The 12,828-nt window shown below is 62.1% G+C and overlaps 2 protein-coding genes across 5 annotated transcripts in view; one reads left to right on the forward strand and one right to left on the reverse strand.

Moving 5' to 3' along the window:
• Positions 1–7,222, forward strand: part of PTPN23 (protein tyrosine phosphatase non-receptor type 23) — a 41,840-nt gene extending 34,618 nt beyond the window's left edge. Inside the window, exons 8-25 of the mRNA XM_079933802.1 lie at positions 60–191; positions 281–328; positions 751–807; positions 935–993; positions 1,175–1,254; positions 1,369–1,483; positions 1,578–1,643; positions 2,015–2,160; positions 2,469–2,780; positions 2,861–3,015; positions 3,117–3,268; positions 3,356–3,535; positions 3,634–5,374; positions 5,451–5,635; positions 5,729–5,833; positions 5,909–6,047; positions 6,135–6,248; positions 6,329–7,222. Of these exons, the coding sequence (XP_079789928.1) occupies positions 60–191; positions 281–328; positions 751–807; positions 935–993; positions 1,175–1,254; positions 1,369–1,483; positions 1,578–1,643; positions 2,015–2,160; positions 2,469–2,780; positions 2,861–3,015; positions 3,117–3,268; positions 3,356–3,535; positions 3,634–5,374; positions 5,451–5,635; positions 5,729–5,833; positions 5,909–6,047; positions 6,135–6,248; positions 6,329–6,808 (4,266 nt within the window). The 3' untranslated portion in view covers positions 6,809–7,222. The remainder of the gene's footprint in view (positions 1–59; positions 192–280; positions 329–750; positions 808–934; positions 994–1,174; positions 1,255–1,368; positions 1,484–1,577; positions 1,644–2,014; positions 2,161–2,468; positions 2,781–2,860; positions 3,016–3,116; positions 3,269–3,355; positions 3,536–3,633; positions 5,375–5,450; positions 5,636–5,728; positions 5,834–5,908; positions 6,048–6,134; positions 6,249–6,328) is intronic.
• Positions 7,223–7,351: 129 nt separating this feature from the next.
• SCAP (SREBF chaperone) overlaps positions 7,352–12,828 on the reverse strand; it is a 90,055-nt gene continuing 84,578 nt past the window's right edge. Inside the window, exons 13-23 of one of the 4 annotated variants that reach the window (XM_079933801.1) lie at positions 12,388–12,689; positions 11,660–11,848; positions 11,374–11,575; positions 11,170–11,285; positions 10,562–11,087; positions 10,398–10,483; positions 8,763–8,845; positions 8,490–8,656; positions 8,228–8,308; positions 7,832–8,038; positions 7,352–7,749 (exon numbers count right to left, since the gene is read on the reverse strand). In XM_079933801.1, coding sequence (XP_079789927.1) covers positions 7,504–7,749; positions 7,832–8,038; positions 8,228–8,308; positions 8,490–8,656; positions 8,763–8,845; positions 10,398–10,483; positions 10,562–11,087; positions 11,170–11,285; positions 11,374–11,575; positions 11,660–11,848; positions 12,388–12,689 — 2,205 coding nt within the window. In that variant the 3' untranslated portion in view covers positions 7,352–7,503. Of the gene's footprint in view, positions 7,750–7,831; positions 8,039–8,227; positions 8,309–8,489; positions 8,657–8,762; positions 8,846–10,397; positions 11,088–11,169; positions 11,286–11,373; positions 11,576–11,659; positions 11,849–12,387; positions 12,765–12,828 lie in introns of all 4 variants that reach the window. The other 3 variants (XM_079933800.1, XM_079933799.1, XM_079933798.1) reach the window with 3 other exon arrangements.

Here is a 12,828-nt window from a genome sequence, read left to right on the forward strand (position 1 = left end):
TGATGCCAGGCTTTTGGTTTACTCCCGGTCCCCAACTATAGCCCTGTCCTGGCTTCTAGGTGGTGGATTACTACAAGGAGGCGTGCCGGGCCTTGGAGAACCCCGATACCGCCTCACTGCTGGGCCGGATCCAGAAGGACTGGAAGAAGCTGGTACAGATGAAGATCTACTACTTTGCGGCTGTGGCTCATGTGAGGGCACCGTGGCCACCAGGGCTGGGCTGGGCTGGGCTGAGTTGCCGTAGCTCAGGAAGTAAGTAGTGACATCTCTTCTTTCCCAGTTGCACATGGGGAAGCAGGCTGAGGAGCAGCAGAAGTTCGGAGAGCGGGTGAGTGAGCCGTGGCGAGGAGGGGACTCTGGACTGGTCCCAGCCTTGTTAGTCAGATCCTCGTGGTGACCCTTCTTCTGTCTCTCACCCCCACATCCCTGGCTGCCCCCTCCCCACCACCGCTGTAGACCTGGTGTTCGTCACGTGTTGTCCCATCTGTGCAGCCTTCATCCCCAGGGGACGGAGGAGGCGCGCAGCAGGCTCTCCTCAGGGGATGGTTGGTGGGAGATGTAGGCTGTGGGGTGGAGCCGGAAGGTAGACGCTAAGCGTGGTGCTGTTGGCTGGGCTGGCGCGTGTCTACCTCCTCAGCTCCTTGTCTTCTGATGGGTCACCTGATAGCCAGACAGGCTTGGTGGGGGCTGGGGTGGCAGAAGGAGTAGGGTCCAAGCAGGGAAGGACGGACTGGTCTCTGTCCCCCGCAGGTTGCGTACTTCCAGAGTGCCCTGGACAAGCTCAATGAAGCCATCAAGCTGGCCAAGGTAAAGATGAGGAAGAGCCTGGCTGCCCCTCGGAGCCTGGGAAGACAAGGAGCAAGCCTGCTGGGGCTGAGGGGTGTCCTGGCACTGGCTGTGGTTGGCACTGAGCACCCCCATCCCTACCCTACAGGGCCAGCCTGACACTGTGCAAGATGCACTTCGCTTCACTATGGACGTCATTGGGGGAAAGTGAGTTTCTGGGGTTCGGGGTGGCCCTGGTTCCTTCTTGTTAGGAAGGGTCTTGGCCTTTCGCCTGCATCGTTGGGAGGAAGCCACCAGGGCCAGAGAGTAGTGGCCCATGTGGGAGGCTAGGTCCTGGATCCCTGCTGATCACTCAAGACTCCCCATTCCTCCTTCTCCTGACCCCCAGGTACAATTCTGCCAAGAAGGACAATGATTTCATCTACCACGAGGCTGTCCCAGCACTGGACACCCTTCAGCCTGTAAAAGGTCTGAAGCTGAGGGGAAGCCGAGGATCGGGGTAGGGGATGAAGATGGGACAGAAGAGAGGCAGTCGAGGTTCGAGTGGGCCTGGTCTCCACGATTCTTCCTCACCCCTCCCAGGTGCCCCCTTGGTGAAGCCCTTACCAGTGAACCCCACAGACCCAGCTGTTACGGGCCCTGACATCTTCACCAAACTGGTACCCATGGCTGCCCATGAAGCCTCGTCGCTGTACAGGTGGGCAGGATAGGCAGGCCCTATTAGCCCAGGGCGGGTTGGAATATCTCAACAGACATGGGCTTCCAGCAAATCGCTGTCACTTCTCCTGCAGTGAGGAGAAGGCCAAGCTGCTTCGGGAGATGATGGCCAAGATTGAGGACAAGAATGAGGTCCTGGAGTGAGTGCAGGGCTTGGGTGGGAGGCATGGAGGGTACACACCAGACCTCTGTGGGGCCCCCAGTGCTGCCTGCGACAGGGAGAGGAGTAAATGAAAGGTCTGTTGGCACCAGCAGGCCTCCTGGCTGCGCCCTCCCTGCCCAGGGTCTTGTATGCTAGATTTGTAAGTTGAGAGTCATGCATCTTGAGAGGAGGATGTCCCACTGTTTTCAGCAGTGCCCTGGGCATGTTCTGTGGTGGGAGTTGGGATGCTGATTTGTTGTCTGCTAGGACCTCAGACCTTGCTTCAGTGGTGGGAGCTTGCCCTAGTGGGCTTCTTGTGTAGCTGAGGGGTTGAGCCAGCACCCACCTGGTCCCGTTGCCCCTCAACAGCCAGTTCATGGATTCAATGCAGCTGGATCCTGAGACAGTGGACAACCTTGATGCCTACAGCCACATCCCACCCCAGCTCATGGAGAAGTGTGCGGCTCTCAGCGTCCGGCCCGACACTGTCAGGAACCTCGTCCAGTCCATGCAAGGTGAGTGAGGAGGAAAAGCAAGCAGGTGGAGGGCGGGAACGTGGGAGTCATCTGCTGCGGCCTTCTCTGTGTCCCTTGTTGACCGAGGATAGAGGTTTTCACCTCTCCCAGCACCTTTCAAGAGCACCCGCTGCACACTTCAGTGAACTACCGTACCGTGTGCCCTCTGTCTGCCCTGCTCAGCCAGCACTGGGCTGCACACAAGCCTGACTGAGGGGGCGGTTCTGTCTCCTGGGGGATGGGCCAGATTGGATGCCTGGTCTGCCTGCCACAGGAGCTGACCCCGCCTCCTCTAAACATGCCCCCAGTGCTGTCAGGTGTGTTCACGGATGTGGAGGCCTCCCTGAAGGACATCAGGGACCTGCTGGAGGAGGATGAGCTGCTAGAGCAGAAGATGCAGGAGGCAGTGAGTCAGGCAGGGGCCAGCACGGCTGTCTCCAAGGCCGAGCTGGCAGAGGTGAGGCGAGAATGGGCCAAGTACATGGAGGTCCATGAGAAGGCCTCCTTCACCAACAGCGAGCTGCACCGTGCCATGAATCTGCATGTTGGCAACCTGCGCCTGCTCAGTGGGCCTCTGGACCAGGTCCGGGCTGCCCTGCCCACGCCAGCCCTCACCCCAGGTGAGCCCCCTTCCTGTCCCCATGGAGAGAGGCTTGGCGCTGGGGTTTTCTCTGGCCTCACTGACCACTGCTGCTCCCAGAGGACAAGGCAGTGCTGCAGAACCTGAAGCGCATCCTGGCCAAGGTGCAGGAGATGCGGGACCAGCGTGTGTCCCTGGAGCAGCAGCTGCGTGAGCTTATCCAGAAGGATGACATCACAGCGTCACTGGTTACCACAGACCACTCAGAGATAAAGGTGGGGCTGGGTGAGCAGTATGCAGGGGCTGACTCTAGGCTCCACCCTTAGGTGGTGAGGCCCTGAGTGTCTGTCCTCCACCCCCCAACACACTCCCTTAGAAGCTGTTTGAGGAGCAGCTGAAGAAGTATGATCAGCTGAGGGTGTACCTGGAGCAGAACCTGGCCGCCCAGGACAACATTCTCCGGGCACTGACAGAGGCCAACGTGCAGTACGCATCTGTGCGGCGGGTGCTCAGTGAACTGGACCAAAAGTCAGTGTCTGGCCCTGTGCCTCTACCCAGTCCTGCCCAGAGCTGGGCTCCAGTTACTCACCTCCTGCCGGCCCTTCTGCCCGCCAGGTGGAACTCCACGCTGCAGACCCTGGTGGCCTCCTATGAAGCCTATGAGGACCTGATGAAGAAGTCCCAGGAGGGCAAGGACTTCTATGCAGACCTAGAGAGCAAGGTGGCTGCTCTCCTCGAACGGGCACAGTCCACCTGCCAGGCCCGCGAGGCAGCCCGGCAGCAGCTCCTGGACAGGTGAGTGTGGCCCCGGGGCCGGGGTGCGGCTGCAGCCGAGACCGAGGTCGGGCTGAGGGGATGGTGTGGCTCCGCTTCTTCCCTACCTCATCCTACAGGGAGCTGAAGAAGAAGCCGCCACCACGGCCCACGGCCCCAAAGCCGCTGCTGCCCCGCAGGGAGGAGGGCGAGCCAGTGGAGGCCGGGGACCTGCCTGAGGAGCTGCGCAGCCTGCCCCCCGACACCTTCCTGGGGGCCGCTGTCCCACTCCACTTCCCGCCCGGCCCCTTCCCCAGCTCTGCAGGCCCAGGACCCCACTATCTCTCAGGCGCCTTACCGCCGGGTACCTACTCGGGCCCCGCCCAGATGTTGCAGCCCAGGGGCCCCCAGGCCCTAGGGCACCCTGTGGTGGCCATGGCACCTGGACCTGCTCTCTACACAGCCGGGGCCTACACACCAGAGCTGGGCCTCGTGCCGCGATCCTCGCCACAGCATGGCATGGTGAGCAGTCCCTATGGTGGGGTGGGGCCCGGGCCCACCCCACCAGCTGCAGGCCTGCCCTCAGCCCCACCTCCCCAGTTCTCGGGCCCTGAGTTGGCTGTGGGGATTCGGCCAGCCACCACCACAGTAGATAGCGTCCAGGCCCCCATCTCCAGCCACACGGCACCACGGCCAAACCCTGCCCCTGCTCCTCCCCGGCCCCGCTTTCCGGGGCCGCCCCCCCAGCCACTGCCCGTGCCCTACACCTACCCGATGGGGGCCAAGCCACCCCTCGCAGCTCCCCCAGCCCAGCACCACTTTTCTCCTGGGATGCCCACAGGTTTTTCAGCCCCGAGGACTGGGCCCCAGCCTCATCCCACACGAGCAGTGTTTGGGCCCCAGCCTCCCCAGCAGCCCCTTCCACTCCAGCATCCGCACCTCTTCCCACCCCAGCCTTCAGGACTGGTACCCCCACAGACCCCCTATCCCTTTGCTCCTCAGCCTGGTGTCCTGGGGCAGCCACCGCCCACCCTGCATACCCAGCTCTACCCAGGCCCCTCTCAGGACCCTCTGCCCCCCCACTCAGGGGTGCTGCCTTTCCCCAGCACTGGGCCCCCTCAGCCTCCCCATCCCACCCTGGCATATGGTCCTGCCCCTTCCCCCAGACCCCTGGGCCCCCAGGCCCCCGCACTCTCCATTCGAGGCCCTCCGCCTGCCAGCCAGCCCGCCCCCACTCCCCACCTGGTGCCTTCGCCTGCCCCAACACCGGGGCCCGGCCCCGTCCCTCCTCGGCCCCCTGCAGCAGAGCCAGCCGTGTGTCTGCGCCGAGGCGCTGCGAGTGCGGATCTGCTCTCCTCCAGCCCTGAGAGTCAGCATGGAGGCGCTCAGCCTCCTGGGGGTGGGCAGCCCCTGCTGCAGCCTACTAAGGTGGATGCGGCTGAGGGCCGGCGGCCACAGGCCCTGCGGCTGATCGAGCAGGACCCCTATGAGCACCCGGAGAGGCTGCAGCAGTTGCAGCAGGAGCTGGAGGCCTTTCGGGGCCAGCTGGGCGATGCAGGGGCTCTGGACGCTATCTGGCGGGAGCTACAAGACGCACAGGAGCACGATGCCCGTGGCCGTTCCATCGCCATCGCCCGCTGCTACTCACTGAAGAACCGGCACCAGGATGTCATGCCCTACGACAGCAACCGTGTGGTGCTGCGCTCAGGCAAGGACGACTACATCAACGCCAGCCGCGTGGAGGGGCTCTCACCGTACTGCCCACCTTTGGTGGCCACCCAGGCCCCCCTGCCTGGTACAGCTGCCGACTTCTGGCTCATGGTGCATGAGCAGAAAGTGTCAGTCATTGTCATGCTCGTGTCTGAGGCCGAGATGGAAAAGGTGAGAGGGAGAGGTTGGGTGGGTGCCCAGAAGGGAAACTGGAAAACCAGCCCTAACTGCCCTGTTTGTCCTTCAGCAAAAGGTGGCTCGCTACTTCCCTACCGAGAGGGGCCAGCCCATGGTGCACGGTGCCCTGAGCTTGGCCCTGAGCAGTGTTCGCACCACCGAGACCCATGTGGAGCGGGTGCTGAGCCTGCAGTTCCGGGACCAGAGCCTCAAGCGCTCGCTCGTGCACCTCCACTTCCCCACATGGCCAGAGTTGTGCGTCTGCTGCCCTGGGCGGTGGTTGGGGGGCTGGGAGGGTGGTGCGGCCTTGGAGCAGGTCTGACTCAGAGACGCCACCCCACCCTGCAGAGGCCTGCCGGACAGCCCCAGCAATCTGCTGCACTTCATCCAGGAGGTACACGCTCATTACCTGCATCAGCGCCCCCTGCACACGCCTGTCGTCGTCCACTGCAGGTAGGTGTGGGTAGCTCCCGAGCGGCCCTTCTCTGGGGGCTCCTGGGCTGGCCTCACAGCCCCTTCCTGCCGCAGCTCCGGGGTGGGCCGCACAGGAGCCTTCGCGCTGCTCTACGCGGCTGTGCAGGAGGTGGAGGCTGGAAGTGGGATCCCTGAGCTGCCTCAGCTGGTGCGGCGCATGCGGCAGCAGAGGAAACACATGCTGCAGGAGAAGGTGAGGGCCCAGGCGGGAGCTGGGATGGGCCCTCCATCCTGGGTGACGGGCCCTGCCCGGCTGACCAGGCCCAATGCGCCCCTGCAGCTGCATCTCAGGTTCTGCCATGAGGCGGTGGTGAAACACGTGGAGCAGGTCCTGCAGCGCCACGGCATGCCCCTTCCGTGCAAGCCCTCGGCTGGCACCAGTGTCACACAGAAGGTGAGGGAGGGAGCCCCTGGGGGCTGCTGGGACTGACACTGCCTCGTGGACTCCATCTTCACCCACTCTTGTCTCCTCAGAATCACCTTCCTCAGGACTCCCAGGACCTGGTTCTCGGTGGGGATGTGCCCATCAGCTCCATCCAGGCCACTATCGCCAAGCTCAGCATCCGGCCTCCCGGGGGCTTGGATTTCCCGGCTGCCGGCCTGCCAGGCCCTGTAGAGCCCCCAGGCCTGCCGCCACCCAGCCTCCCAGAGTCCACCCAGCTCCCATCCTCCTCCCCACCCCCTCTCTCTTCACCCCTGCCTGAGGCCCCTCCGCCTGAGGAGGAGCAGCCGGTACCTGAGGTCCCCAGCCTGGGGCCCCCCTCCTCCTCCCTGGAGCTGCTGGCCTCCCTAACTCCTGAGGCCTTCTCTCTGGACAGCTCCTTGAGGGGAAAGCAGCGGATGAGCAAGCAGAACTTTCTGCAGGCCCATAACGGGCAGGGTCTGCGGGCTGCCCGGCCCACTGATGACCCCCTCAGCCTTCTGGATCCACTCTGGACACTCAACAAGACCTGAACAGGGTTTGCCTGCCTTGCACTACGTTGTCTCCCATGCCAGTCTGCCCCTCTTGAGGTGGGGCCTAGTCTTACTCCCATTCCTGCTGCCTTCAGCCCTGCCTGGCCCAGCCCACAGCTCTACAGGGTAGAGATGCATCACGGGTCTTGGGTCAGGTTCTGCTCCTTTGTGGGACCTGACATTTTCAGCTCTTTGCTGTTGAATAAACAAACCTGTTCTGTGGCCAGTGTCTCTGCTGAACGCTGCTCCCCGGGAGGTGGGGGGCTGGGCCCCAGCAGCACCACTTTCAGCGAGTGTGGAGGTGGAGGGGGTCACCTTGGTTTCCACACCTCTGAAGTGGTTAGGCAAGATGGCCTCTAGAGCTGGCTTGCTAAACTTCTCCAGCCTGTAAACTCTTCCTCTGACCTGTATGGCTTCTGGCAGGAGCTGCTCTGAGCTGAGAAAGGTCTAACCAAGTGCTGCACTTTAGGCACCGGGAGGGTGGAAATGACGCCAGAGCTCATCCAGGGGAAGACGCAAGTGGCTCACAAAGCCCCTGGCTGATGTGATTTTTAAAAAAAAGTTTAATATTACAGTCATGAGGCAGGACAGGACAGTTCAGAGGCAGCTTCCCAAAGATTCAGCTCTTCCCCCAGTCCAGGTCCAGCACATTGCCCCACAGAGCACCCCAGCCAGACGGGCAGGGAGGCCCACCCTCAGTCCAGCTTCTCCAGCACAGAGGGCACGTATACTAGGCTGAGCTCGCTGCCAAAGTTGCAGACAATGGCAGCATTGTCCAGCACCAGGATCTGGCGGGCCGGCTGGGCCTCACTGTTCTTCCCCAGGTAGACTGTCTGTAACAGGTCCCCGTAGTTCAGGTCCCAAAAGGAAACACAGCCCTGGCCGCCGGTCACCAGCAGGTTGTCTGAGATGACACCCAAGCTTGCACCACAGCCCAGGTCCTGGAGGCAAGGACAGGACAGGCTCGGTGTCTTGAATCCTTCCCTAAAATACCGAGAATCCCGTGGCCCCCAACATGCCTACCTGCTGAATGGAGTAGAGCCTGATGCCTGTGCTGCGGTCCCAGATGCTGATGAGGTCATCTAGGCCACTGCTGATGACACAGGAGGTGGTACAGGTGAGGGAGGTGACATCCCCACGGTGAGCGAACATGTGGCTGACCCGGCTGCCCGTCAGCACATCCCACAGGCAGATGGCCCCATCTTGTCCTCCACTGGCCAGCACCATGGTCTAAGGGAACAGGCACAGGAGAGCTGGTCACGGTGGTGAAACACCTCTGTCCACAAGGGTGGCTTAGTGCCCTGGTGGGTGGGAGCCCTCACTCTGCTTCACAGAGGCCCTTGGGGACCAGCTCCCAGGAGTTAGAAACAAGGGCTATGGGCCTGGCTTGGTACCCCGCACCCCACCCACGGCCCTCACCTGGTCAATGTACACAGTCGTGATGGCCCCTGAGTGGCCTTGCAGGGTGAAGAGGCAGCATGAGTCCTCCAGACGATACACCTGGGGCAGGAACAGGTATCAGATTCTGGTCTCTCTGGGATTTTCCAAATCACACTTTGGCCAGGAATTCCCTTCCACAGTTCATCCAGGACACCTCCAGCCACTCCCTGACTGACCCCATGTGCTCCCCACCCCCTGTGTTGGGCCACCCCAGTGCCCAAGAGACGGTGCCAACACTTACTCTCAGTGTGTGGTCCTGGCTCCCAGTCACGAGGCGCCCGGCAGCTGCCTTCAGGGCTGTGATGGGCTTCTGGTGTGCACAGGGCACCGTGTGGGTCAGGTGACAAGCCACTGCATCACTGCTGCTGTACATAGGGGATGTGGGGGAACTGCCCCGCCCCGGGGCCCCTGGGGATAACAGGCCAAGTGAGGGATCTCCGAGAAGACACCCTGCAGGCAGCCCCTCTGCTCCACCCACCAGGTGCAGGCACCAGCCCAGCCCAGGTCCCCTGACCTCGGAACTGCAGGGGGCTGAGGGCAGTGTGAGTCTCCAAGGAGAAGAAATCAAGGGAACCGTTGAGCCGGGCAGCCACAATCCTGGAAGAGAAGAGCGGCCGTCAGGTGGCTCTCCCTCAGAGCCCCCAGCTTTGGGGCTGAGCACCGCGGGCCCTTGACAGGCCCGTCCCACTGGTTCTGGGAACAGTGGAGCCATGAGGGACCGTGGCCAAGAGGGAAGCACAGGTGCTGGGGACCAGGTTGCAACTCCAATTATTAACCTCTGTGCCTCAGAGTCTTCATCTGTGAAATGGGAACAACTGTACCCACCTCACAGCGTGGTCATGAGGAGTAAATGAGCTAGTATGTGTAAAGTGGTACCTGGGGAACATCATGTAAGACTGGAAATTAAAAACAAACAAGGGGTATAGGCAGTCCCCCTCCACAGCCTGGAGCTAAAGGAAAGGCTTCAGGGGAAGAGAAGTAGGACGTTAAGGTGGGGCCTATGTTTTACAGCCACAGAAGGTGTTGCTGTCTCCATCACAGAAAAGCAGCTTCGACCCCAGCACCACCTGCTCCATTTCTTTTTTCCACAAAGATTATTCTCCACTGCCCCTGATTCCTAGGCACAGGATGATGGGCAGAGATGGAGACATTTGCCCTGTGGCCCCAAAGCTTTGAAGTGAGTGGGGTTCAAAATCTTACTCCAGCAAAGGGCAATGCACATCTTCACCTCTGCCCATAATCTGAAAGATCTATGGCAGAGATGGGGAAGGCACAGCACAGGGGTGGAGGGAGAGACCATGGAACTTTGGGGGTTGAGCTGAGACATGTGGGCTTTCCCTAAAATTCAAAAAAAAAAAAAAAAACACACAGCAGGGGAGAATTTCCAAGCGTGGAGAACCCAGTGAACTTGGCCAGACTGCAGGGTAGGATGTTAGCTAAGTAAGGCCTGAGCAAGAAGCCTGGCAATGGCAGGAATGACAGCAGCAGCCAACAGAAACTGAGAGGTAAGAGCAAGGGGTATCCCCACCCCGAGAAAATGAGGCTCCAGCTTTAGCTTAGACGGTGGGGCCACAAACGGTCAGGGACCCTGCAAGGAAGAGCCAGCATGGGTCAGGCAGGTGAAGCGTTCAGCAAAGGCACCTAGTCATGGGTGAGGCCCAGGTTTCTCAGCCCAGAGGTGGGAGCTCAAGCCTGAGAAGCCGGGAATCCTCCTCTCCCAGGGAGTGTGTGATCGAGCCCTGGGAACACCCAGCCAACAGCCGTGCTGAGGAGGGAGGCGAGGACAGTGTCCAGCATCAAAGGGGAAGAAAAGACGGTTCTTCTGAAAATGCATTTTTCTGGAACTGAAAACCCAGGATACCTAGAAAGGTCAGTATTGACAGGCTACCTAGAGCAACTTTGACTTCAGAAGGGTGAGGAGAACTGCTCACTCTCCGTGTGCCAGGCCCTATTCTAAGTGCTTCCTACCTGTTAACTCTTGGAGCTGTCACCCTCCCACTGAGGTGGACTACCTGCTGTTCACAGGTGTGGGGCTTGGCACCGAGTAGGGAAGTCAAGTCACACACCAGTGAAGGGGAAGCAGGGCTCAAACCTCACAGTGTGCTGGGCTGTCTAGGGTTGAGGCAGGCATCCTAGCTAGCACTCGCACCTTTTGTCCAGGAAGACGAGGGCCGTGATGCCCGAGGAGACCTCCTCGCTGCTGCAGCGCAGAGTGCCCTCGATGGCGTCCCACACCTGCAGGCCCAGAGGCTGTGAGCACCTGCGAGCTAGGAGGGCCCACAAACCCCCTGCACAGACGTCCCCTCTGCCCACCTCCAGCCGGCCACTGCTCCGCCCCACCACGATGAGGCTGCCCTGCAGCTCCAGGCTCCAGATGGAGCCATCTGCGCTGGGGGCCCAGGCGAGGGAAGGGGAGCCCTTCTCGGGAGGAAAGCCCCCCTCGTCCTCAGGGGCCTGGGGCAGCGTGGGCCCGGGCGAGGGTGGGCGCAGGGCTGGTGTGTGGACGGGAGCCATTCCCTCCTCCTGGTACAGTCGCTGCACCAGGTGGCTGAAGTCATAGCCTGGGGAGGCCTGAGCACGGCGGCAGCCCGCCCGGTACCGGGGCTCGGGCTGAGCGGGCTCTAGGAGCTGTGGCTGCGCTGAGAAGTTGGTGTCGATCAAGCAGGTGAGGTCCGGCTGGTCCCCGAAGAGGGAAGTTGGCGGAGGGCCCCGGGGACGATGCCGTAGTGGAGGACTGTCCCCAGGCTCCTCTGGGCCACCCTTCCCACCGTCCGACAGCCGTTCCCAGCTCTCCTGAGCCTCCAACACGCTGCCAACACCACTGTCCTGGCGCTGCCTGCTGGGGGGTGGGGAGGGTGGGGTGAGGACAGTGGGGCACAGATGCAGGGCAGGGCATGGGTGGGAGGTGGGGGGGTACCTACCCCAGGTGTGGGATGCGAGTGAGGCAGTCTCCAGTCTGCGCGTCCCACACACACACGTGGCCTGCCAGGCAACAGCTCACCAGCAGCATCCCGTCACTGGCCAGACACTCGATGTCCTGCGGGAGCACAGCATGGACATGGGCACGGGCGCTGGTGTCTGCGCGGCCCAGGCCTCAGGCGCCCCCAGCTCCCGCCCGTGCTCACCATGAGGTGCCCGCGCAGCACCAGGGGCACAATCTCTGTCTCGGGTGGCGCGTAGCCGTAGTCATCACAGGGCAGCTCCCCACGCCGCCGCCGCCCGGGCCCCGAGCCGGGTTGCCCGTAGTTGCGAGGGCAGAGCACGCGGTATAGGCAGAGCAGCAGCAGCACGAGGACGATGCCCGAGGCCAAGCCGAGTGCTGCCACCCTGCGCCGGGCGGAGCCTGGTGAGGCGTGCCCCTTCCCCCCACCCCCGTCCCTGCCAGCTGCCCCCCTCCCTTGTGGGCCTTACTTGTACAGGGTGATGTCTCTGTGCGCCTGCGCCGTGCCTGGCCCCTTGGGGCCGGCCTCCCAGAGCCCACCCTGCCCAGGCCGCGGCGGGGGCCAGGCACTGCGGCCGTCCTGAGGGTGCCGCCCCTCCAGGGCCTCCCTCGGGTTCAGGCGGAGCGTGACTGGGATGACAGGCAGCAGGCTGATGTACCTGGGGCCGGGCAGCGGGCAGCCTCAGCAGAGATGCCCTCGGAAGGGACCCCCCCTCCTGCTGCTGCCCCAGTCCCCCTCTCTGCTCTTCACACGGGACTCAGCTCAACCTGCCAGGCTCCAAGAACACCCTCTCAGGACAGTCTTCCCAGCATGGGCTGGGGCAGCAGAGGTAACGTCCCTCCCCAGCTCAGCTCTGGCACCCCAACCTTGGTCTGTCACAGAAACCGGCAGCCAAGCCATCACTGCCATGTCTGTCACCCATTGTGGCTCAGAGTGGGTGGAAGTGAGTGAGGTGCATCTCATTCTGGCCAAGTGGCTGACAGCAACCTATGACTCCCCAGAGCAGGGCCCCGGGCTACTCTTAGGTTGTGGATGCTTGGAGCCCTGGCTCCTACTTCACAACCTTAGGGGTGTTTATTTGAAAGGAAATGCAGAATTCAAACCAGAGGGTCTCCCTCCTAAAGGGAAGGGATGCTCTGGGGACAGTGAGCTGACATCACCAGGTGGGGAGGTGGAACCTGGCACAGCCCAACTCACCTCTTGGCCAGTGTGATGTTGTAGTAGCTGAAGAGCGTTGGCCAGTGGCGGAAGGACAACTTCCTCCAAAGTTCCTCATCCTCAGTCCCCCAGGTTACCTCTGGGGCTGGGCTATCATGGATGCCCTCAGCTGGAGCCCCAGGCTCGGGCAGCTCCCCTGGCAATGTCTGGTTCTCGGGTAACTTAGAGGCACCAGGTGGGAAGATGGAGAAGGCGGGGTCCGGGTGGCTGGCAGGCAGCACTCCACTAGGCACAGGCATGGAAGCCAGGGCGCCCTCGCCCAGAGGGCTCTGCTCTGTCACCTGGGCAGTGAGGTATGTGCGCAGCCCTGCTGGGTCTGTGTACACCAGGATGCCAATCCAGACAACGGTGCCAGCCTGCAGTGGGGCATCGGGTGCTCAGCAGGACCTCTGGGAGGAACGGACAGCCCCAACCTGTCCT

Source organism: Stenella coeruleoalba, assembly GCF_951394435.1.
Source record: "Stenella coeruleoalba genome assembly, chromosome: 10".
NCBI classification, from domain to species: domain Eukaryota; kingdom Metazoa; phylum Chordata; class Mammalia; order Artiodactyla; family Delphinidae; genus Stenella; species Stenella coeruleoalba.